At 48.0% G+C, this 24,591-nt stretch overlaps 1 protein-coding gene across 1 annotated transcript in view; it reads right to left on the bottom strand.

The window, feature by feature from the left end:
- The window catches only part of tspoap1 (TSPO associated protein 1), a gene marked incomplete at both ends in the record, with an annotated part of 65,104 nt that overhangs the window by 23,543 nt on the left and 16,970 nt on the right, over positions 1-24,591 (bottom strand). Inside the window, 13 exons of the mRNA XM_079739015.1 lie at positions 1,493-1,606; positions 2,295-2,475; positions 3,850-3,870; positions 5,144-5,194; positions 5,766-5,870; positions 5,995-6,117; positions 6,803-6,892; positions 7,618-7,701; positions 11,012-11,179; positions 17,679-17,990; positions 19,272-19,448; positions 22,417-22,545; positions 23,333-23,440. Coding sequence (XP_079595141.1) covers positions 1,493-1,606; positions 2,295-2,475; positions 3,850-3,870; positions 5,144-5,194; positions 5,766-5,870; positions 5,995-6,117; positions 6,803-6,892; positions 7,618-7,701; positions 11,012-11,179; positions 17,679-17,990; positions 19,272-19,448; positions 22,417-22,545; positions 23,333-23,440 — 1,663 coding nt within the window. The remainder of the gene's footprint in view (positions 1-1,492; positions 1,607-2,294; positions 2,476-3,849; positions 3,871-5,143; positions 5,195-5,765; positions 5,871-5,994; positions 6,118-6,802; positions 6,893-7,617; positions 7,702-11,011; positions 11,180-17,678; positions 17,991-19,271; positions 19,449-22,416; positions 22,546-23,332; positions 23,441-24,591) is intronic.

The raw sequence follows: 24,591 nt of genomic DNA, 5'->3' as shown, positions 1-24,591 counted from the left end.
AGGAGACAGGAGAGGAGGTGGAGGAGGAGCAGGAGGAGGAGGAGGAGGGGGAAGGGGACACAGGAGGATGGGGGAGGATGGGGAGGAAGAGGAGGAGGAGGAGCAGGAGCAGGAGGAGGAGGAGGGAGGGGAGGAGGAAGAGGAGGAGGAGGAAGAGGAGACCGGAGGAAATGGAAGGGGAGAGAGAAATAGTGAGATAAAAGGAGGAGGAAGGGGAGAGAGGTGATGCAGGGAAGGAAAAGGAAGGAGAGAAAGGAGGAGGAGAAAGGGGAGGTAGAAGGAGAGGATGAGATGAAGGGTGAGAAAAGGATGAGAAAGAGTAAGAGAAGAGAGTGGAGAGGAGGAGGAGGTCAAGGCGGAGGAGAGATAAGTTAGAAGCAAATGATGCAAATACTACTTTTTCTTTTACACACAAGAATAATTCAGAAAAAATGAATAAATAATAATACAGGTGCGAGTAGCTGTGGGTATAAGATATTGAGGTGGGATCTGTGTCAATGTCGCCGAGCTTATCTTTCTATCTCCACAGCTACCAACAGTCTCATCGGTAGAAAAATGGTAGAAAAATTATATACATATAGGGACAACCACACATAACCCCAAAAATGCCATTATGTGCGTTGACATTCATCAAAACCAGGTTGGACAATGGAAGTACATGGATTGGACAAACATGCAAATTCAGTGCGTACGGTAATTTCCCGTTGTTGTCACGCCTCTGCTAACATGAAAGAGTCAACAGGCTGCAGAGCAGGGGGGGGGGGAGGATGAGGGGAGGGGGGGAGGCGCTCAGAGTGTGACATGCGGGGGCCGAGAGGTTGAAACCTGGCTGATTAAAAGTGTGAAGTGAAATCCTCTGTGTCCATCTGTGCCCGGGTTCAGAGGTCATGGCCGGGCAGGGAGCACCTAGGGGGCTTAAGCCCTGCTCTTCAGCCCGCGGGCCGGCCGGCCTCACCTTCAGGTGTTGACCTTCGTGTTGCACACTAAACCGCGCTAAACGCCCGCGCTCAACGCCCGCGCTGAACGCCCGCGCTCAACGCCCGCGCTCAACGCCCGCGCTCAACGCCCGCGCTGAACGCCCGCGCTCAACGCCCGCGCTCAACGCCCGCGCTGCAGCAGCGGGGGACACAACGACACACATCCGCTCTCACTTCCCGAGCGGTGGGGACAATTGTTCAGAAGGTGGTCCAAGAAACGTGGACCACGCCACCTCTTTAAATCCGTTTTCGGGACCCCTTTCTAAACGTGATGCGGTTCAACGTGTCAGACCTTTGGTCATGTGACTACAATGTGACCAGGGCCAACGGTAAATAACGGGTCGATCGGTGGCTGTAATGTGACGGTAGTTATGGAGAACGGCAGGCAGGGAGTCAGGCAGCATGCTCCGCCAGTGGGGCGGTGACCTTGGTGAGGTCAGGTGACCGGGGGGGTCTGACCGGCGTGAAGTGAGGGTGAACGCGGGGGGAGGCGGTGAAGGCGAGAAGGTTTATACCCAGCAGGGGCTCCCCAGCCCACGCGTCGGGGCATGGGGGCAGAGAGTCCCCTCCCTCTAGGCTCCAGAAGGCTATGTCACTCAGTAGCACCAGATCACAGGTGCCACTGCAGTCTAGAACACAGAGTACACAGCAGCGCCACTGTCACCACCACCACCACCACCACCACCACCTCCACCTCCACCTCCACCTCCACCTCCTCTCTGGGCTGAGTGGAGCACCCGACCAGCCCAGGGCACGCTGGTGGCTAGGCTTGATGGAAGACGGCGCTGAATTACACAGCTCTTTACGACGTCGTTACGAAGAAGCATTCCAGCGACAGTGGAAAACTAAGGCAGAAGGCTGACTCTGCTCCAGGTTGAAATCCAACATTGAATTCTTTGACAAACGACCATGCGCTTCAGTTAGACCACAGACATGGAGAGCTTGATGAAATGCCTTCTCAGGCAGTGCACGTTGTTTTATTATTGGGAAATACAGATTGAAAAGATTGTTTGGTGTGGCGAGGCAGGAAGATACAAAAATAGGAACTGCAACATTATGCGATTCTCGCGTCACACATGATTCAGAACACGATTATGGGTTTGGTTCAAGCAAGACCCCTCAAACCGACGATAGCATAAATGATTGGTTTCATAGTACAGGAATGAGTACCCAGAGGTCTGACCTCATGAGGATATGATACAAACCCCGAGTCAATGATATACATACGGTCGGGACCACAAGTGGAACCATTCCGAGACCCTCCCTGTGGTTGTGTGAGGTGAGATGGGTGCACTGGGTGCCGTTCCTCCCCGTTACCTCGCTCCATAGGCAGGCCCACCCCATTCGTCAGAACCGAGAGGTTGGGGCTGGAGAGAAGGCTAGTGCTGGCCAGGTCCACCTTGGAGGTCTGCACACGGAACTGGTCCAGCTCGTGGGACAGCATGCCAAACTGCTCGCTCTGACTGCGACATTTCTCCTCCAAGTCCCGTACCTTGGTCTGAAACGCACACAGACACGCACGCACGCAACGCACACAGACGCGCACACACGCACGCACATAGGCAGAGGTCAACATCAACCTCAGGCCGGATGGTTTGGTAGTTATCATTATTAATGATAAGGCATAGCCGTGTCTAAATTGGCCCTGTGTAGCTCTTCTTGTCTCTGCAAACATTGACATATATCCACAATCTAGGAACACATTATATGGGATCTTGCAGAAACCACGTCAGCAAAATAATATTTTTTGAATTTCCGAATCGGAATAGCATGTTTGCTCAGGCATTCACTGACAACACATGTTCAACCTTTAATAACAGGCTTAAAGGCGTGTGAAATAAGTTTGGCAAAGGAGACTAGGTCTCTGCAAGATACAATCAGTATCAACCTAGATTAATTGAGAAACAAACACGACAAAACAGGGAAGATACAGGGGCTGAAAAAGACAAAACGGGGAGAGATGAAGGAATAGTTATGTAAGGGGTTGAACAGCTTCTGCACAGGCTAGCGTAGCATAGTACACCGAAGCAGGGTTCAAGGTGTAACGTTGCTTGCGGCACTTTGGCCAAGGTTTGTCTGTGAGAACAGGCTACAAAGGGTTAGCCGGTGGGCCCCTTCGGGGACTTTCTGTAGGCAACTGGTTCTCACTTCCGGCTGCGGTGAAAGTTTCCTGGCAGGGCCGTTTCCTGGCAACAACCATCATTTCCTGTCAGCCCCTCACACCTACGTATGCCCAGCCCAGGTTTCTGGTCTGCAAGTGTCGCTTATCTGACTGAACGACGGTGAGCTGCTAGCGGGGGAAGAGCCGGTGTCTCTCTTGACAGTTTAGCGGCCTGTTCTATGCAAAACAACCTTGGTAGATTGACTGATGTTGTATCAGCTAACTTGGCACATTTTCAAACCCTTATCTTGATGGTATGGAAGCAGCATGGGTGAAGCACCGTAAACGTACAACACATGTGTTGACTGAAGCTGCAAGCTGTGACGCATTTGAATCCGCTGATCTCATGTTGCCAGGGTGGATTGTTTCCGTCACACACACTTGGCCATTACAAAAATTAAACATCAGCTTGGTTTCGGCAGTCAGAAGCGTATATATATATTTATGTGCGACGGAAAAACGAAGGGAACCGCTAAGGGAACATTATCCACGGGTAGGAATGGGTCGAGTCATGCAATCTCCGGCTTCCCTCGCTAACCTCCCCCCTACAGCGTGACTCTACGCTGAACATTAACGCTACAGGTGGGCATTGCTGTGGATATGGGGATGGGGACGGTACAGCAGGGGGCTTCTATCTGCAGGGGTCAGAGGTCGCCTGTGCTCAAGGGGAAGGTAGGACAAGGAAGGAGGTGGAGGTGTGTCGGCTGGTACCTGCATGCAGTCCAGTGTACTCTGGTTGGCAGAGGAATGAACACGACAGAACACACACACACACACACAGATTTAGAAACACACCCATGCTTGAATGAAAAGAACTGCAGGAAGGAGTACGCGTTTAGTTAACAGAGAATGTAATAGTTTGGTTCACATGGAGGTGGAACGCGGGTAAATCGCACGCGTCGAAGGACTAAGCACCGGCTTATGGCTTCATGTTGATCAAATGTCTTTCGTTTATTTAACATCGCAGGACTCTGTCTCTCTCTCTAGAGCAATAGAGGCCAACTCCGGTGATGCCTTGGACATGGTGTGGTAGAGTAGGAAAGAAAGATAGAAAGGCAGAGGAAAAGAACAACCGAAGCCAGAAGGAGAGTGCTTCGAGTGTCTGATCAAACCAGGAGGAACTATACCCTACCAGCTCTCTCCACCACACAAACTGCTTCAACTCCTAAAACGAAGACCAACGATAAAATGCATGAGCAAAAATAAATAAAGTCAGTTCCTCTAGGTTACAAAGCAGATGAGAAAACAGACTGTGTATGCAGTGGGTCTGGGTATAAATCAGTTGTTTGTTGAGGAAAATGTGTGATCATATAAATCCCTGTGTAATATGGACTTATCTAAGTAGTATGCTCGGCACAAACTAAAGCAGGAAAATAAATAAGGCGCCTTGATGGGGCGCGATGAAGCCATCTGCTGAAACCGTCACCTCACGTGAGAGAACAGACAAACAGTGTTTGCCACTTTCTCTAACGGCCGTTCTGCCAGGTGCTTGGATCAAAACAGCATCACAATATCACGCATACAGCATCCTGCTGCACTAAGTATATATAGTATGTATATTAACAAACATGTTCCTTTACTTACTAGAGAGAGAGAGATTTGTAACGTTTGAATCCCCCCTGCTGGGAGGGATTCAATATTCATGCACATTTCATTTAATGTTATCGGGTGATTCGGGGGGCCTGTCATGTGATGCAGCGTGGATGTAATGTGTGAAGTGACTACTGTGTATGCTATTCTCAGAGAGGTGAGGCACACTCTATATATATAGCTGATATAGACTATATAGCTGATATAACTGATGCGTATCCTATTCTCAGAGAGGTGTGGTACTCTATCTATAGCTGATATGGACTGACAATAGTTAGAGTTGGATTAAGAGAGAGGGAGAGAGTGAGGGAGAAAGAGAGAGAGAATAAGATAAATATAGAATACGAAGTGTATGTCTTGGACTTCAGTTTGAGCCACCTGAGGAGGACACACCTGTATTAGCAGAATGACCTACCTCCAGCATGTGCACCACCCCTTCATGCTCTCTCTTGGCGAATAACTGAGCCTGAGAACCAAACAAGCACACAGCAGCGTTTAAGTCATCAAGATGGTCATCGTTGAGGTTAACTACGGCTACGCTTTAACATCAGGCCCCGTTGTGGAAAGGTGCCGCCAAAAATAAAAAGGCCTCTCGAAGACAACCCCGAGGTTGCCTCCTGCTGGCTAAACGCCGGCATTTCAGTCAAAGGAAAATCCCCAAAACATACCATCAACCGTTTTTTTGTCTGTCAAAAAACCTCAACAAAAGTCAGGAGGTTTTTAAACAAGGGACATTATCAGAACGCAAGGTTAGGTACAAGGGGGCTAGAGTTAAACCATGGTGCTTATGGGACAGAGCCACTGGTCTGGAACACATTACTGGTACCATTTACTTTTTATTACTATTCCCTTGTGCAGAAGATGCTTCAAACCAAAGCGTCTTAGGGAACGTATTCAGATTCACGTTGGAAATTAGCACGTGCTCATTACCGAAAGCACTTGCTCGTTACCAAAAACGTTCCCTGAGACGCTATGCATCTTTCTCAAGGACTACAGGACATGGGGATCGAACCCGGAACCCCCACCCGCCCACTCACCCGCTGCAACCGTTTGATCTCATCCTGTTTGAACTTGAGGATTGCCAGTGCCTGCTCATGTTCCAATTCCAGCTGCTGTCTTCGCTCGGCGACCTCTCGCATATGCTGCAAAACACACAGGAAGACACCTCGGCGTCAAAGATCGATAGTCGATAATCGATTGGTTCCCGGAGAGGACGGGGACAAGAGGACAAGGGGATTGGACGGCGGGCTCTTGTGCTCTCGTTACCTTTAGGACCTGCTCTAGGTTCTCCAGTTTGGCACGGAGTCTCTGGTTCTCCTCGAGAACGGAATTGCGTTGAGCGGTCACTTCCGAGAGGTCTTCCCTCAAGTCCTCATTCTCAGCCCGAGTCTGCAGAGGAATACAGAGGACAATCGATTCAAAAAGACGCAGGGGAGGTCAGAATTAGGCCTAGGCGCCAACAAACATGGGTTCAATATAAGCAATGTGAGAGCCTCTATATGCACATAACCATTTGCCTATTTAATTTACAAAGGGTGTAATTTATGATACTATAAAACCACTCTGACATTTTTCACAAATTGTAGGGTTAGATCAGTTATGGCTGTGCTTTAAGGGAAAGCTGAAAATCAATGGAACAATGGGGTGTTTTGGCGGGCGTTAAATGACCCAAATGGACCCTTGAAATTTGTCCAGTGATCGGATTGGATCAGATTTTTAAAAATATAGATATAACCCCTTGTTTATGTCAGAGATCCTTGCCTGCAAGTCAGAGAAGAAAGCGACTTGGGATCCTAAAAATGCTCATGTACTGGTAAAAACATGATTCATGTTGGAAACAACATATGGTAGTCTGGTAAAAGAAGACCAAAATAACAGAAAGACCTAACGTGAATAGGCAACGGTTTCGCTTTAAAAGATGTGATGTGCTGGTCTTTAATGAAACCCGGGGCCGCGATACTATAAAGGGACCGGACCCGGACCCATCGGCTATAATTGTCGTCGACCGGGTCCGTTCTTTGATCCTACGGTTGGGACAGACCCGTGAAGACCTAGTAGAAGTGTGAACACTGACCTGGTCTAGCAGCTGTGCCTTCCTCCTTAGGAGATTGGACTCCTCCTTTAGTGAGCCATGTCTGCCTCGCTCATCCTCGAGCTGGCTCTCCTGCAGAACCCACACACAAACACACAGAGTTTACCTTCATCTCCCGGACGCTGTGGATGACGAGGAGCTCCTGCTGCTTGCCTACTGGCAAGCACAGGAGAACCGAGGCATCGCCTCCTACCAGTCACCTAGGTAAGATGAGTTCAATAAGGGGGTGGAAGAATGCTATGCTAAAAACTCTCATCACATCATTTCTATGGAAATTTAGGGTTAGGGTTAGCTAGGGTTGCTTTTGCTCCCTCAATTGACATCATAAAGTGACACAATGATGATAACAAATGTCACAAGTCTCAATTTAAAAAAGGAACATTTATGGAACTGTCTTTTTCTGTCTTTTCTTTATTTTTTTTACGGCATGATTTACATCATGCCGGGGAAGAAATAAAAGATAAAAGCAAAGAATCGGCGATCACTATTCCTCATCACACACAAAGCAAACTCATTTCAAACGTTGCGATGCAAGGTCAAGAGCAGGCAGCTGCACAACGTACGAATGTTGTTGAGGCACGGTGCTGCACGGCCTGGTGTCAGCCTCCTAAAGCAGCCCAGGCAGCTCTGCCTTGACTCTGAGAGGAGCCAGTGACGCTCTGCCCTGTGAGAGAACAATAGCACGGCCACAGCTGACCCGAGCACCTGTCATGTGTGAGCAGCTTAGCCGCTGCAGAACAGACCAGTCGGCCAGGGCTGGGAGTGGAGGGAGGGGGGGGAGAAGGTCGCTTCCTTACCAAATCCAGACATCTCTTCTGTCGCTTCTTTACTTCATGCTCGAGGTTTTCACATTCTTTTCTCTTGTTGCACAGCTCTCGTTCCTGGGCCGAACACAAGCAGATATCACAGAGTGAGGCCTTTGCGTCCTTCAAAAACCGACATTCCCATAACAACAACGTTCATTCCAGGCTTCATTATATACAGGTTCAACAATGTTTCCATAAGGAAAGAACTCAAAAAACACACGCAAGACCTTGGCTCCGGCATATGATTCCTTGACATGCCGGGTCAGTGCCTTGTGTGTGTAGTGATGCACAATCCATAGGCTAAGTCCCTCATTCCTGTGTTGACCCCCAACATGTCGGCGATGAGGCATTACCAAGCTTAGCATCCTTTAATTATTCTAAATGCAGATTACACGGAGGTCCAGCAAAGGCGAAATCAGCTTATTTCAGCATGGAGATGCTCCCATAACCGTCCAGCACTATCAGAGGTTAGAGTGTAGCTATGGCAGCCAGAGAACCCAGGGGCTAATTGGAAACAATTGAGCGCTTACTGGGAAGAGTCTTGCCGGTTAAGATGCTACTGACCACATGATTCATCAGAGCGTGTCTGTGGCCTGACTTGATGGTTGGTCGTTCTAAACTGCATGCAGTACAGAGAGGACACCACTTTCCCTGCAGATGCATGTCAGTTAGGTGAAAGTGCTTCTGACTGCCAAGAGAAATCAGCTGTAGATTGTTGCGGTTAATTGTTTGAGATACGAATTTATCATGCTTCTCCAGCCACACAGGCCCTGGAAACAGGGCTGAATTCAGACATTATTCAGCATGGTAACACTTTATAATAAGGTGCCATAATAAATAGCAAATTAGTCATTACCTAACCCTTTGTTAATATTTGTTAATTGTTACTAAAATATCTATTTGGCACAAGTTAATTGTTTTTTCATCATTTATTAAATATTAGTTGTTTGCATAACCCTAACCCAACCCTAACACACGACCCTAACCCTAACCCTAACACACGGCCCTAACCCTAACACACTGCCCTAACCCTAACCATAACACACGGCCCTAACCCTAACACACGGCCCTAACCCTAACACACGGCCCTAACCCTAACCCTAACACATGGCCCTAACCATAACACACGGCCCTAACCCTAACACATGGCCCTAACCCTAACATACGGCCCTAACCCTAACCATAACACACGGCCCTAACCATAACACACGGCCCTAACCCTAACACACTGCCCTAACCCTAACCCTAACCATAACACACGGCCCTAACCATAACACACGGCCCTAACCCTAACACACGACCCTAACCCTAACCCTAACCATAACACACGGCCCTAACCATAACACACGGCCCTAACCCTAACACACGACCCTAACCCTAACACACGACCCTAACCCTAACCCTAACACACGGCCCTAACCATAACACACGGCCCTAACCCTAACACACGACCCTAACCCTAACCATAACACACGGCCCTAACCCTAACACACGACCCTAACCCTAACCCTAACACACGACCCTAACTCTAACCCTAACACACGGCCCTAACCCTAACACACGACCCTTACCCTAACCAGCGACAATCTGTGGTCAGTGAAAAAAAACGATTAACTTGTGGTTAATCAAATAGATATTTTAGTAACAATTAACAAATATTAAAAAAGGCTTAGGTAATGAGTTTTAGTTTATTATTATTATAAAGTGTTACCTTCAGCATTACTCATGGCAAACGGTTGGTCCTTTCGGGTAACTTGTGAAAGAGAGTTCTAGAGTGAACCAAGACCAAACAGCTGTGTCTATTGTATGCATCATATATTCTATGTATACAGTATAACATAGCATGCTCTATACCTACTACTGTGCCCTGTGACTACTCTCAGCTCAGCTTGCATTGAAACGGCACAACATAAAACATGAAATGCAGCCTTGGTTAATGTTATCCCTGTACGCAAGCTAAAAATACCTAAACAAGCCACTATTACATGATACACTCTTAAACTATATACCTATATTTGAGTTTTTTGCTCACGAAAAAAAGATATCATCATGTCTAAATGGCGATATTCTTTAAAGGTTTTAAGTTCTGCTTCCATTTTTATAAATATAGTGTCAGGGATAAATGAAGAAGGCCAAAAGCAGGGAAAACCAATTCAGAGTAATATGGCAACACCCAAGTGTTATATAAATGACCTTTAAAGGTCTGGTGACCTTTAAAGTAAAGATCAACCAGCAACAACAACAAAACACTACTCATCTATTTCCAAGACCGCCATTATAATTCCACTGGTACCTTTCCGTTCACTTTCGCCCACCAGCAAGAAACCTCTCATGCAGAAAATACATCAGCTCTTCAAACACACGGCCCAACGTCAAACCCTGAACATCCCTTCACCCTACCGGCGGTCCCAGTGGGGCCTGCCACTGACCCCCTTCCCTTGTAGGAGGGCTGGCGGTAGGCCACCATGGGACTGCCAGTAGGGATGGTTCCCAGTGTGGCCAGCAACACTGGGACCCTGGGTAGGCATGGTCCCAGTGTGGCCAGCAACACTGGGATCCTGGGTAGGGATGGTTCCCAGTGTGGCCAGCCACACTGGGACCCTGGGTAGGGATGGTCCCAGTGAGGCCAGCAACACTGGGACCCTGGGTAGGCATGGTCCCAGTGTGGCCAGCAACACTGGGACCCTGGGTAGGCATGGTCCCAGTGTGGCCAGCAACACTGGGATCCTGGGTGGGGATGGTTCCCAGTGTGGCCAGCAACACTGGGATCCTGGGTAGGGATGGTTCCCAGTGTGGCCAGCAACACTGGGACCCTGGGTAGGGATGGTTCCCAGTGTGGCCAGCAACACTGGGACCCTGGGTAGGCATGGTCCCAGTGAGGCCAGCAACACTGGGACCCTGGGTAGGCATGGTCCCAGTGTGGCCAGCAACACTGGGATCCTGGGTAGGGATGGTTCCCAGTGTGGCCAGCAACACTGGGATCCTGGGTAGGGATGGTTCCCAGTGTGGCCAGCAACACTGGGACCCTGGGTAGGGATGGTTCCCAGTGTGGCCAGCCACACTGGGACCCTGGGTAGGGATGGTCCCAGTGAGGCCAGCAACACTGGGACCCTGGGTAGGCATGGTCCCAGTGAGGCCAGCAACACTGGGATCCTGGGTAGGGATGGTTCCCAGTGTGGCCAGCAACACTGGGACCCTGGGTAGGCATGGTCCCAGTGTGGCCAGCAACACTGGGATCCTGGGTAGGGATGGTTCCCAGTGTGGCCAGCAACACTGGGACCCTGGGTAGGCATGGTCCCAGTGAGGCCAGCAACACTGGGACCCTGGGTAGGGATGGTTCCCAGGGGCCCAGGGGCCCCGGGGGGGGGCGTCAGGGCTCCCTCACCAGACAGTGCAGACGGTGCTCCTCCAACGGTTGGTCCTGCTGGGCGGGGGTCGGGTTGGGGCCCCTGGGGGGCGTCACTGGCGACCCCGACTCCTCCTCCTCTCTGGGAGCCTCCTCGTGTCTGGCTGGAGCCTCATCTAACGCCACACCAGGGGTCTCACTGGCAGCCTGGAACGGTACGATGACGGGGTCGGGGTCATTACAGAACCAACAGCTCTGGCCAACAGGGGGGGTTTAGGTCATCTCCCCTGTTATTTGTCACTGCACACGTCCCCGGAAATGTGTCCCCCTGCCATGGGTCACAGTCTCGGGACATGGTGCTCATGAGGGTTAGAGTTACAGAACGGAAAGAACTGGGGGAAAATGGCCTTTAAAGCTTGTGCACCATCTTCCTGGAATAACCTGCAGAAGCAGCTCGAGCTTCAGGACCTAGCGACTCTAAATTAATTTAAAGTTGTTAAGAGTTTGATGTCGGACTTCATTGGAAGTTGCAAGTGTTTTAGTCAATAATCTTATTGTGTTTTCACAATTGCACTTAGTATTGAACTATTTTGTCTTGTGTTTTATGTTGTAACTGTGTACTGCTCTCCATCTTGGCCGGGTCTCTCTTGTAAAAGAGATTTTAATCTCAATGAGATTACAATAAATAAAGGATATAATAATTCAAACAAGAGAATTACAGAATCGACAGCTCTGGGCAACAGTCGCTTTGGGGACAGAAAAGTGGACGACCCAAACATTATTTAAAAAGGAATAGACAATATGATCGTAATTGGCAATGCTAACCACTAACGATATGACTTGTAGAGTGGCAGGTTCCACTCCGACCTGTGTTCCTACCCTACATATCTTTCCGTCTTTAACCAGCGTTCCTGCTTCACAGTCCTCTCCAGTAAGGCAGAAAAGCTCGACCCCCAACCATACTGTTAATGTTTTGCTACTTCAGATTTCTGTGTGGTATCAATACATAAACACTTTGATTAGGGGTCTAGTAAAACACCAAACCCCCCTACTGAGACGGGGCCTCAAATCAAATAGCAGTGGTTCTAATGTGACGTCGCTGTAACACTCCAACCGTCCCCTGCTGTGAGCCAGGGATTAGCAGCGTGAGCCTTCTCCTCAGTGGTCCACGAGGATCACTTCATAATCCACAGGGAATCCCTGCAGCCGCGGGCCTGCAGCCTCGTCAAACTACCTCGTGTGCTTTCTAATTAGACTCAAATAGGAGCCATCATCCACTTTGATTTTCCATTAAGGAAACTCAAACATAAACACTCTGCCTGGAAAGGGTGCAACAGAGAGAGAGAGAGAGAGAGCTCCAGATACCGGGAGGGTTTACTGGCGGAGGGTCAAGCGACGAGGACCCAGCGTCTAACTTTAGCCGCTGCGTCTTTGCTGTCCGAGCAGAACTGGGCTAGCGCCGCTGAGGCTGTGACCCAATAACGAGATCAGAGCCGCTCTGACATGTGCCACCAAGAGCCGTTAGAGACTCGCTCCCATGAACGCTCATAAAAGCAACTACTTTTATAAATCGATATCAGAAAACTTCTAAAAATAGGGAATAGGAAATGCCTATGAAACCGTAGGGATCTTTACATTGATTAATTAATGAATGCAGTCGGTGAAGGAACCTTACTTTTTTTTTTAAAAGACACGGTTGAGATAAAGGAATTCCTATTAAGTGATAGGAATCTTTATATTGATCATGTATCAAGATTTGGTCAAAAGTGAGCGAGCATGAGAAGCCAGACTTCTGTGCCAGCTCGGCTCGGGGGCCTGCAAAGCACACGCAGGATCTGGACACACTGTGTGTACAGGTGGGGAGGGAGGCCACATGTTCTGCATGAAGTCTGTCCCACAAAGTGTCCTTAGCATAGCCTCCCTGGATGGATCTTCTCAGATCGCGTATCAGATGTTTTTGGCCGTAGTGAACGCAGTGGCCGACCACAAGTTAAACTACTATATGTAGAATTGGGTCATGCTAAAGAATCCCCCCCCCCCGCACGAATAAATAAATAAATTCAAAATAATACTTACATTTCTACCCTTGTATTATTTGAGTTTTCTTTTTTTGCTTTTCTGCTGCATTTAGAAGGAGTCAATGGTAGAGCGTCATGGTCGTTGAAGGCATGGTCCCATTAGCCCCATTCCTGGCTACGGTCCAACTGTGCTCTTTGCCAATTACGGCCACCCCTGTTCAATCATCTCAGGACTTTTAATTGGCTTGATTCACCCTAAAGCTTCACGCTGCATTAACTAATGCGCCCAGAGTTTTCCTCTGTGATCTGGTGACAATGTCTTAGTAAAGTGTGGATTGTAAAGCGCGTCGTTAATTAAACTGGTTTAATCAACGATTAAACCGGCTTGTTTAATATTTGATCAAACGGTGAAACACGAAACGCATTGACATACTGTTAAGTATCGTTCAATTACACATCTACTGATATTTTTCCCAAAAAAATGTGTGTGGCTTTTCGTTCATACAATCTCTTGTGAAACCCTACTCTGGACATGCGTTCCCTTTCTGTTTGCAGTTTGCTGGCCACAATGAGGAGCCGCAGCAGCAGCAGCCATCCACAGCACAGCCTTCCTACAACGGCAAAACGGCCAGAGTTTCAACGATGCCCAATGCCAACATGAAGTGGTTTTGAGGGATAAACACTATCAGAGATTATTACATCACGGCCTATTTATAAAGCATAACATGGAATAAACACGGCCCATCCAGCATCAAATCAGGGCTAAGCATAGGGTCTGCCACGCACACATTGAACAATACACTGCAACGCCGGGGTTGTGGAGGTGAGCGATGAAGGGTTATCTGGGGAGGAAGAAAATACTGGCCCGCTTAATATAAGCCACCCATGATACGATGAGGCGCTAACAATACCCCTTGTGATCAGAGGAAAATAAATATATATACTGTTTTTTAAATCCAAATGCTCATGGTTGCGAGGGCTTACCAAAAAAAGGTCAGTTCAGTCCAATGCGATTTACAGAGAAATGATAGTGGTTCTCACAACCGAAATGTCGTAGTCGTCGCGTAAACCTAAAAGGAGAGCCTGTTTGTTTGTTAGCACATGTAGGCCTCGTTGGTTATATGCCTAGTTAAACCAAATATCTTCAATGAAATTGCACCAATCCAAAAGGCAATATACATATGTCTGTAGATATTTGAAAGAGAATAATGAATCACAGAAGTCCACGACCGCAATTAGAAGACTGCAATAATGACTCCTTCTAGAAGTCCCTTCCCCTCATGTGGTCCACCATGGGACCCTTCTTCAGAAAGGATATGTACGGTATTCGTCAGCAAGAGACAGTTTATTTTGTTTCCCGTTTGAATAGTGCACATATTACAGTACACATGTCTGTCTTTTCAAAAGATAATTTAGCATATTCGCAGTACATCGAAAACGTAAAAGAGAAACCAAATAGAAACCACTACACAGCCAAAAGCCCCGTCAGTGACGCCAGAACTGTCTGTCTCCCCAAGCCACCCAGAGCCACTGAAGATAGGGTTGACGCAATGCCTGTTCCTCCAACCGGGATGTTAACACATCAGGGTAGGTACATGTTGGTCTTAAAATCTTAAACTACACTTTACGGTTTGACAAAAAAAAAATCTTCAATTGACAAACATCATGGGTTATTCATGGCACAATTCGAATCTGATGAAAATATGATTTGTCTGACGCTGTTGATTACCGTACAGACTCTTTCCGGAATAAGGTCCCATGGGGGAACGGATGTCTCAGGTTCTCTTTCTGTTGCAACCAAACCTTTGCATCATGTGGACAAGACACGGTTGCATGCCATGTAAGGGGTGTGGTTGTGTGTGTGTGTGTGTGTGTGTGTGTGTGTGTGTGTGTGTGTGTGTGTGTGTGTGTGTGTGTGTGTGTGTGTGTTCTTGAAAAGGGTCTGTATGCGGTCACTGTGAGAATCAGAAACGTAACTACAACCGCCAATTCTATTACTCCTGATGGGGTCCTTCCTTGAAAAACTTTCATAGTGTAAAAGCAAAACCAACATTGACTCAGACAGAAATAAGATTATGTGTCCAATTAAAACAAATTATTCACATACTGCTGGCACTTTCTGCAGAAGTGATGCATGAAGCTAGCAGTAGAAGATGAACACCAGCAGACTTCTCACAAATTGTAATTCATATTCATACTGTGTTTAAACCTGGCCAAAGATTGAAAGCCTTATGATGAAACTAGTACTATTGGCATTCTCACTTATTTACACACATATTTAGTAGTTATTAAGCAGTAAGCACAAATAGATATGATCATTGATTTGCCGTATATGTACAGAAACCTATAGACGTGAACGCAACGAACGGCTGCAGGTATAGCCTAGTAAAGCAACAACGACACTACTGCACAACATTGACATTACACCAATTTAGAACAAACCAAGTCCCACAAGCTGATCAGTGAGTAAAGCAAAGCAGGGAATGCATTAATCATTCTGTCATGGCAGAAATGGCCACTCCTTTTGAGGCAGTAACATTGAGCTTTGGCCCTGAATGTGCAAATTGATCACCCTCGGGCCCGCTGTGGATATTGGTAAATTGGTGTACTCCATGCCCAGTAAAGGATAAAGTGTGTTCCGGGCCCATGCACACTAAAGGATAAAGTGTGTTCTGGGCCCATGCGTACTAAAGCAGGTTCAGCTTCCATTCAGCCGGGCCCTGGATGCCATAAGCACATTGCTGTAATCCCTGCAGACTACTGACATGGGTAACTGGATCACTTCTTTTAAAAGCACCTTAATGGATTGGCCTGGTCGTTGATTTTCTTTTTTTTTATATTACGGAGCATATCAATATCCACCAATCAAACCCTCCAGCGCCCCATCGCTAAGCCCAGACCGGGCTGCAATGACCCCGCCCCCCCCCCCCCCAAAAAAATAAATATGATCCATCTCTGTACGCTCCAAAACATGACGGTTACAAAACGGGAGTTAGCGGGCCTCATGCACTGGTGCTAGCTTGCGAGTGAGGGACATGTCCTGACCAACGTAGCGCCGACACAACGCAACACCAGCACACCTACGCTCTGCCGATGCCCTTGCTCGGAACGCTGGCATGGGACGTTTAATAACAACGAAGCTGCGATATCACGGGCAAGCTTATCTTTCAAAAGGGAAATGCGTTAGTGGCTGTGCGGCGGTCAAGGAAACAGGTCAATGCACAAATGCAACCCGCTACTTCAGTGTCATTTGCTAGCATACCGGCGCGCGGATTTAGATTTCTGAAATATAATATAAGAGTGAATTTGCTGCACCTTGCGTCCAAGCAGACACATACGATGCATAACAGCAAACAGTACATGATTGGATCACTGACAACCACCGGGGGAGAGGGCAAAGGGAACAGCGAACGTAAAGGGCAACGACCTACCCCCTTCTCCCGTGGTCTGTAGCCGCGCGGGGCCCGCTAGTCATCCAGAGAAGGCCGAGCGAGTGCAGTCTCCGGTGCGGCTGGAGAGTCTTACCTACCACCCAAAACCCTCTCGTCGCTGCCACGGCAACAGAGAGAGCGGATTACCGGACCGTACCATTCCGTTGTCGGGAGGGGATTAGAGTTCACACAACATGGCCCCCGCTCTGGCCGTGTGCGCGCGTGTCCCACAAAAGACAGATTACCACAACCGCCATTCTCATTTGGACTGCCAGGCGTGCAGGGGAGTGGGACTACAAGTTTCTGTTGAAGATTATGGGCGCGTGCGCGCGCGTGTGTGTGTGTGTTTTGCCGATGGGGTAATAAAGATATTTTACATAAGCCGAGTAGAGTCAAAGGCCTTTTTCCGTCAAAATGTTAAATGTTATCTGTCATTGCCCCTACTTATAAAACACAAATCTTCGCCTGTATTCATTTCCTTTTTTGGTATTTCTCAAAAGTACAAAAAACCTGGGGAATATTCGTTTATTCTGTTATAAACGATTCGGGGAAATCGTTTATAAATGAAATATGGCAGAAAGAATACGAATACCATGAGTCAAAGATCAGAATATGGGATTTCCGTTCTTGATCAGATGGAAAATCATCTTATTATGGCCTGGCAGATTAACGTTGGATCCAACTCCAAGCCATTATATAAGCCTGTGAAACCCAGTCGTGCCAATATAAACATACATTAAGCTTTGGGAATAAAATGCAGGGAACCAAAATTTGATCTCCTCCCGAGTCACAGAATCCCAAACCCTACAACCCATCCACACCAGCTACGACCGTCCATGCCAAAACCATGACCATCCACCCAGTAGGTGCCAAACCATCTTGTGATTCATGGCTGTTTGCCCTCAACACGACCTTCAAAAAGACTCTCCACAGGCTGACAGCTGCTCTGCTGGCCTTCAGAAAAGCTGGACTCCTGCTGCTATGAGTGGATGTTTGCTTGTCCGGTCTTCTGCAGGCACAACAGGTTAACCGGCTTGCGTCAGAAGCTCATTATGCCCAACAGAGCTCAGGCTAGAGTCTTGACATCCCACCTACAGGGAGACCCTTGGTATGCGCTGGTTGGGACACCGCTCGGGTACGAGTGACATCCGCTGGCTAAGAGCTGGAAAGGCGGAGACTCACACTTGTTTGCTTTGAGAGGACACTATTATTTTTCCACTTCCGGCAGAAAAAAGGCGAGCACCGCGATGGACGTACCTGCTCGTCCTGCTTCCTGGGGGGGGTTTCGCTCGCCCTCCCTGGGTCATCAAGATCCCCATGGAGACCGTCAACGCCATTGGGACGGGCGTGACCATCGAGGCCGTTGGGACCAGCGGGGTCCGGGGGTCCTCGGGGGCCCGGGGGGCCGTCCGGGTCAGGGGGTCTAGGGGGTCCAGCGGGGCTGGGGTCCCGCCGCTCCCTGGAGCAGGAGGTGACGGCCAGCTGTCTCTGGAGCCGCAGCACCTCCTTCTGAGACTCCCGCAGGAGGCGCTCAAACTCCGACCTGCCGGACGACACGGGGTGGGAGCCCTGCACGCACACATGCACACACACACAGGCATACACACAGGCATACACACACACACACACACACACACACAGGCATACACACACGCACAGGCATACACACACGCACAGGCATACACGCGCGCACACACACACACACAGGCATACACGCACATACACACAGGCACGCACACACACACACAAACACACACACACACAGACATACACACACAGGCATAAACGCACACACACACACACAGGCACGCACTCACGCACACACACACACACACACAGGCACGCACACACACACACACACACACACACACAGGCACGCACACACACACGAACACACACACACAGGCATACATGCACACGAACACACGCACACACACACACACACACACACACAGAGACATTAGACATTAAAAACAGTACATTTCAGTTGTTTATGCATCCAGTCATGGAAGTGTATATTTAGGGACTGCAGCCTCAGACGGGGACTTCAAGGATATATACACAGATGCAGAATTGTCTAATTGGAGAAGACCCAAAAATAAAGATGGCGGTTTGAGCTCGTAGAGCATGGTATTTATGGAGGTCTGACCGAGCAGAAACATAACAACTCTCAATTCAGAAACATTGCTTCTCTTGTTCTCTACGTTTCAGAAGAGGATGTAACCTATAGTTGCCTTTGCGGCAGAGGTCTTTGAACAACGGGTTGCTTTGTTTTTCCACCCTCATTAGAGAAGTCCACACAACAAGCATTGAGTGTTGCTACCTAATTAACCACGGTCATTATAGCAATGTGCTGTCATGCGCATGAAGCAAACAAACTAACAACCCAGTATGCAGACATGTGGATTGCGCTCCTCAAACACACACCAGTACTACGAATAGTCATTACTAAGAGGCATCAAGAGTTATATTAACCACAGGCAGCACTTGCCACAAACGGCGGCTTATTTCACAGTCCACATATAAACCATATATACCGCCTGGATCAGCAAAAGCATCTATTCGTGGCTCAGGACGACTTATTGCAGTATCCGTCGTCTCCAGCAGAGGGCAAACTCGTGGCACCCTGGCAATGCTGCTGATGAAGTGCTTGCTGACATGAAATACTCGGAAGTCATAAAGTATTTTAAGGAGCCCTGTCTGCCACTTTCTTCACAGGAACACTGGAGGTGTGTGAGTGGAAGAGTTCACCCAGATGCACGAGCCACCATAAAGGGCCCCTGTTTTAGTGACATCACACCTCGGGTGTGATGTCACTAAAACAGGGGGCCTTTATGGTACGAGCGGTACCTTGGTGCCGCCAAGCTGGGCCTCCAGAGCCCGGCACTCGTTCTGCAGCGAGGCGATCTCCTTGTCCTTGCAGAGCAGCGTGTCAGCGTGGTGCGCCAGGTCACGGGCGCGCTGTCGTGCGAAGGCCCTCTTGTAGTGCTCCCCCGAGCCGGGCCGCAGGAGGGACGGGGAGTTCACCTGGGAGAGGGAGGCACAGGTGAGGTACTGAGGAGGGATGGGGGGGTGAGCTGGGAGAGGGAGACACAGGTGAGGTACTGAGGAGGGATGGGGGGTGAACTGGGAGAGGGAGGCACAGGTGAGGTACTGAGGAGGGATGGGGGGGTGAGCTGGGAGAGGGAGACACAGGTGAGGTACTGAGGAGGGATGGGGGGTGAACTGGGAGAGGGAGGCACAGGTGAGGTACAGAGGAGGGGTGGGGGTGAGCTGGGAGAGGGAGGCACAGGTGAGGTACAGAGGAGGGAGGGGGAGGTGAGCTGGGAGAGGGAGAGGTGAAACAATCATTACTGTGACCAACTGGTAATGATAGTCATGTGGTCACGGGTGGTACTACGTTGTTATCGATGTTGGATTTCTTTTGTTTAAATATTTACAATAATAGAAAAGGTGATGTATATTACCAAAAATAAATGTTTATTATACATTTTGTTCAGTAAATGTAATATTAAGGCTTGTTATTATTTAAAAAGTAATATATTTTCAATTTTTCTTTTTTGTGTCCACACGTGAGTGCTAAATAAACACATGCATATGCAGCGCAGCTTACTTTCCCCAAACCTATTCCCATTGGCCATGGCCTTCTTGCAAAATTGCTAATAAAGTCGGTCAGCCACTGCATGTTTATTCATCGAATTTGTACCTTGCCATATAAGGCTATCCGGGAAAGGAAAAATACCCCCCTCTCTCTCTCTCTCTCTCTCTCTCTCTCTCTCTATATTGTGGCAGACGCCAGGGAGGAGCAGGGAGTGGGGATTGAAGGGAGACATTTGGCAACCTGCTGGCTCCACCCCCAAGCCACACATGGACTTCCTCCCCTTAACGAGGCCGCCCTGAAGGTCATTAAGTTGGAGTGCTTGCAGGTAAAAGACAGGGCAGGCTACCACAAGCCGGAGCTAGGGCTGGCAAGCTACGGAGAGGATCTGTGTGACCCCTGGAAATGCTGTACGGCCGACGAGCGAGAGACAAGTGGACAGGATTGGTTTGATTAAGGATTACTGACGGCATCCTAAAGGAGGTGGATGACCCTTTGCCCCACCCTGGTGATAGTATTTACCCCGTGAATAAATCACCCTTTTTGAACTGCTCTGTGTGTTGTTTTATCATTCAACTTGGTGGCGTAGAAACCCCTCAGTCACTGGCCCGATACAATATATAAAAACTTTGGAGGGTCAGGGGTTATGTTCTCTCAAATGACGTCACCGATATCTAATCTAGGCGGGATTGTTGAGAAAGATGTAATTCCAGAACCCAGAAGGTTGTTTTGTTTTAATACAGCAGTATTCCGGCCTTCGCTCAAAGGCAAGACCCAATTTCCAGGTGCTTTCTGAGGGGAATCCGAGCTGAAGGGACAACAACAGTACTGAAAGGCAAGAAGCATATGGCTGAACACCATGGATCTTCCACAAGAGTATATCTGATGTAGTAAGTTCATTGTTCAGATATTAGGCTGAAGATGGTTGGTGTTTGGGCTGGAGTGTGTCCATCCTGGAAGAGTTTCAAAAGATGGCAAAGATGTGTTCACAATTTACAGAGAAGGGAGACGGAAGTTAGGCAGAGAAAGCTGAGATCTCATATTAGTCCTTTGTAATTTTATTGACTTTAAAATTGTGACACCAGTGTGGGCGATGACTAAAACTTGTGTAACAATATATTTGTCCAAATTACTTCCTTGTATCAATTCTGAAGAGCATGTGGCGGCAGCGTTCCTTCCACGAATGTAAACCATGGCAGTTTAGTCTTTTATTATCAATGTGCGTCATTCAGTATAGAGTTTGTAGACAAAATTACAGTGAATCATCATAGAACTACTTTACAAATGTCTTATCACGACCACCAAAGTGATATATTTGCTATCATTTAAATTTGTGGCAAGCGAATAGAACCCTTCCCTCAGGTTGGACCCGCACTTTGCTGCTTTGTACTCATACTGTTCATCCAATAACAATAACACTACATTTTTATTCTTGTAGCAAATGATCACGGGCAGGAATCGAACCCGGGTCGCTGCGTTCGAAACTGAGACTACATAGTACACGCTCTACCCGGTTAGCCACCAAGGCTCCTGCCTAAACCGGAGGCCCATAGGACCAACTTCAGTGGGGGGGGGGGGGTGGAAGAGAGAGAGCGGGAGAGAGACAGAGACAGACACACAAAATGTATGAACATTTCGTGTCATGTTATGGGGTGATTCGGGGGGCCCGTCATGTGATGCAGCGTGAATGTGACGTGTGTCTGTGTGCTATACTCAGAGAGGTGAGGTACTCTTTTTAGAATATAGTTTGAGTAAAGAGATAAAGAGGGAGCGAATAAGATAAATATATATATATATATAGCAATATATAGAGAGAGAGAGAAAGAGGGCGCAAATAAGATATATATATATATAGCAATATATAGAGAGAGAGAAAGAGGGAACGAATAAGATATATATATATATAGCAATATATATATATAGAGAGAGAGGGAGTGAATAAGATAAATATATATATATAGAGAGAGAGAGAGAGAGAGAGAAAGAGGGAACGAATAAGATAGGGAGTGAATAAGATAAATATATATATATATATATATATATATATATATATATATATATATATATATATATATAGAGAGAGAGAATAAGATAAATATAGAGAGAGAGAGAGAGAGAGAGACTAAGATAAATATAGAGAGAGAGAGAGAGCAAATAAGATAAATATATATATAGAGAGAGACTAAGAAAAAGAGAGAGAGATAAATAGAGAGAGAGAGAGAGAGAGAGAGAGAGAGAGAGAGAGAGATAAATAGAGAGAGAGAGAGAGAGAGAGAGAGAGAGAGAGAGAGAGAGAGAGAGAGAGAGAGAGAGAGAGAGAGAGAGAGAGAGAGAGAGAGAGAGAGAGAGAGAGAGAGAGAGAGAGAGAGAGAGAGAGAGAGACGTCGGGGGGCGTACCACTCGGAGGTTGGCCTCCTGCAGCTTGCGCGCCCGCTCCTCCAGCCGCTTGGCGAGCACGGCCAGCTCCGTGTTCTTCCTCCTCAGACGCCTGACCTTCTCCTCCGTCTCCGGGGCGCTGCTCTTCCGCTGCACAGGACACACAGGACACACACACACGCGCACACACACACACACACACACACCACACACAAATATCAACATCTGGCGGCCGTTGCGACACAGGAAGGGGCAGGTTGGGGAAAGGGATCTGAGGTTGACCTTGGGCATCGGCCGTATTATTTACTTTTTAAATTGTTTGGACTGATACGTATACGTCGGTGTTAACTGCCAGTATATGAACAGGTTGTCAATTTAATAATATATGACACCTTCTGTCTCTCTGTCCGATGTTTAGAACAGCATGTGGGCTGATTTGTGTTATATTTGAATGGGGTTGGTTTTTCTGGGAGAACAAAGTGACGTCCAAGCACCGACATAGCTTTTTAATTTGTATTAAAACTATACTCCACTGTTCTGAATGCACGAGCTTAAACAGGCTGCAGTTTACATTACTGTCCAAAGGGGGCAGCAATGAGAAGGAATTTTACACTTCAGACTAGAGTCTAGACACATTAAAACAGGAAAGAGTTTGACTAATCTATGGAAAAAGTCTTCACTTAATCTTCATGATTTTCTATTATCATCCTCAAACTGCTGTAACAGCAGGAATAGGACTCGTAAAAGGGTAAAAACAACAAAAAGTTTAAATAGACCACATTCATGGAGGACAGCCAAAGTTAAAGAAGGACAGAAATAGACTGTGGTAGTGTTTCCAGCCCAGAAAATCCCCAACTCCACACTTTGGGAACTCGGCGTGTGGCCTACATTTCAGCAAAGGGTGCCGCTACCCAGAATGCCTCAGTGGTGCTTTTACCAGGAGGCCGTTCTCATCCTTCAGGGCCGTGCACGTCTTCTCCAGCTCCTCCAGTGCACGCAGGAGCTCCGAGTTCTGACGCACCAGGAACCCATAGTCCGTTCCGTTCTGAGGAAACATCAACAAGAACCTGCTGAAGGATAGCTGGAAGTACAGTTGGGGACATTGGTGATCAGGAAACGCTTGGGCTTGGAGCTGAACCAGATTGCCACGAGGCTATCCTAATCAGGAAAGGTTATACTTCTAATCAGATCCTGGGTCAGATGACAAAACACCAGCGTTTTCTATTCAGTCAGACCAAAAGAAAGAATTAGAGTGGAGCTGAAATTAATTAGTCTAACGAGTCACCGAGAAGAAGTCATTAAAACACACTCAGACACCATCTCCCACCGGGTAATGCTATTGTCCCACCTTCAAGTATAGATTACAAAGAGAGCGAACCCAGCAAACCATCTCAATTACATTTGCAAACGCCGTATCTCCCATACTCGCTCATCATGAAACATGCCAGTTATATCCAAGAGTTTACAGTGCGTGGATACATGCCATATTTCACGGATGCAAGCATGTCGTGATAACACAGACATGGACCCCATCACAGCAAGGTTAAAATAAATGCTTAATTACAGGCAGTGTGAAGCTGTTCTACACTCCTACGGTTTATTCATGAACTCAGAGAGAGAGCATTGTGGCGTTCTCCCTCCTGTAATTTGTGGTCCTGGGCTATCTTTCTGTCTTGGGTTCCAGCATGCTCCGTATCCCACGGAGACTTGTGACAGGCGGCTAAAGAGGCTTTTCATTAGCCAGCTTCATCAAGACACCGCTGGCGGCCACTGAACACCCATTACCCCCGGCTCACTCACACACACACACACACACACACACACACACACACAGAGCAGGAAGATGGAGAGCCCTGTGGTACTGTATGCACACACGCAAACATGCATCCATGCACACACACACACCAGGAAGGAGGAGAGCCCTTTGGTACTGTATGCACACACGCACACACACAAACAAATACACACACACACACACACACACACACACACACACACACACACACACACACACACACACACCAGGAAGGAGGAGAGCCCTTTGCTACTGTATGCACACACGCACACCCACGGGGATGGAGGATATCCCTGTGATGCTGCACACACGTACGCACGCACACACACACACAACAGGAAGGAGGAGAGCCCTGTGGTACTGTACGCACGCACACACACACACACACACACACACACACA

The sequence above is a fragment of the Pollachius pollachius genome (assembly GCF_949987615.1).
Source record: "Pollachius pollachius genome assembly, chromosome: 6".
In the NCBI taxonomy this organism is placed as follows: Eukaryota; Metazoa; Chordata; class Actinopteri; order Gadiformes; family Gadidae; genus Pollachius; species Pollachius pollachius.
Note: the sequence above shows the minus strand (reverse complement) of the source record. Positions and strands in the feature narration are given on the sequence as shown.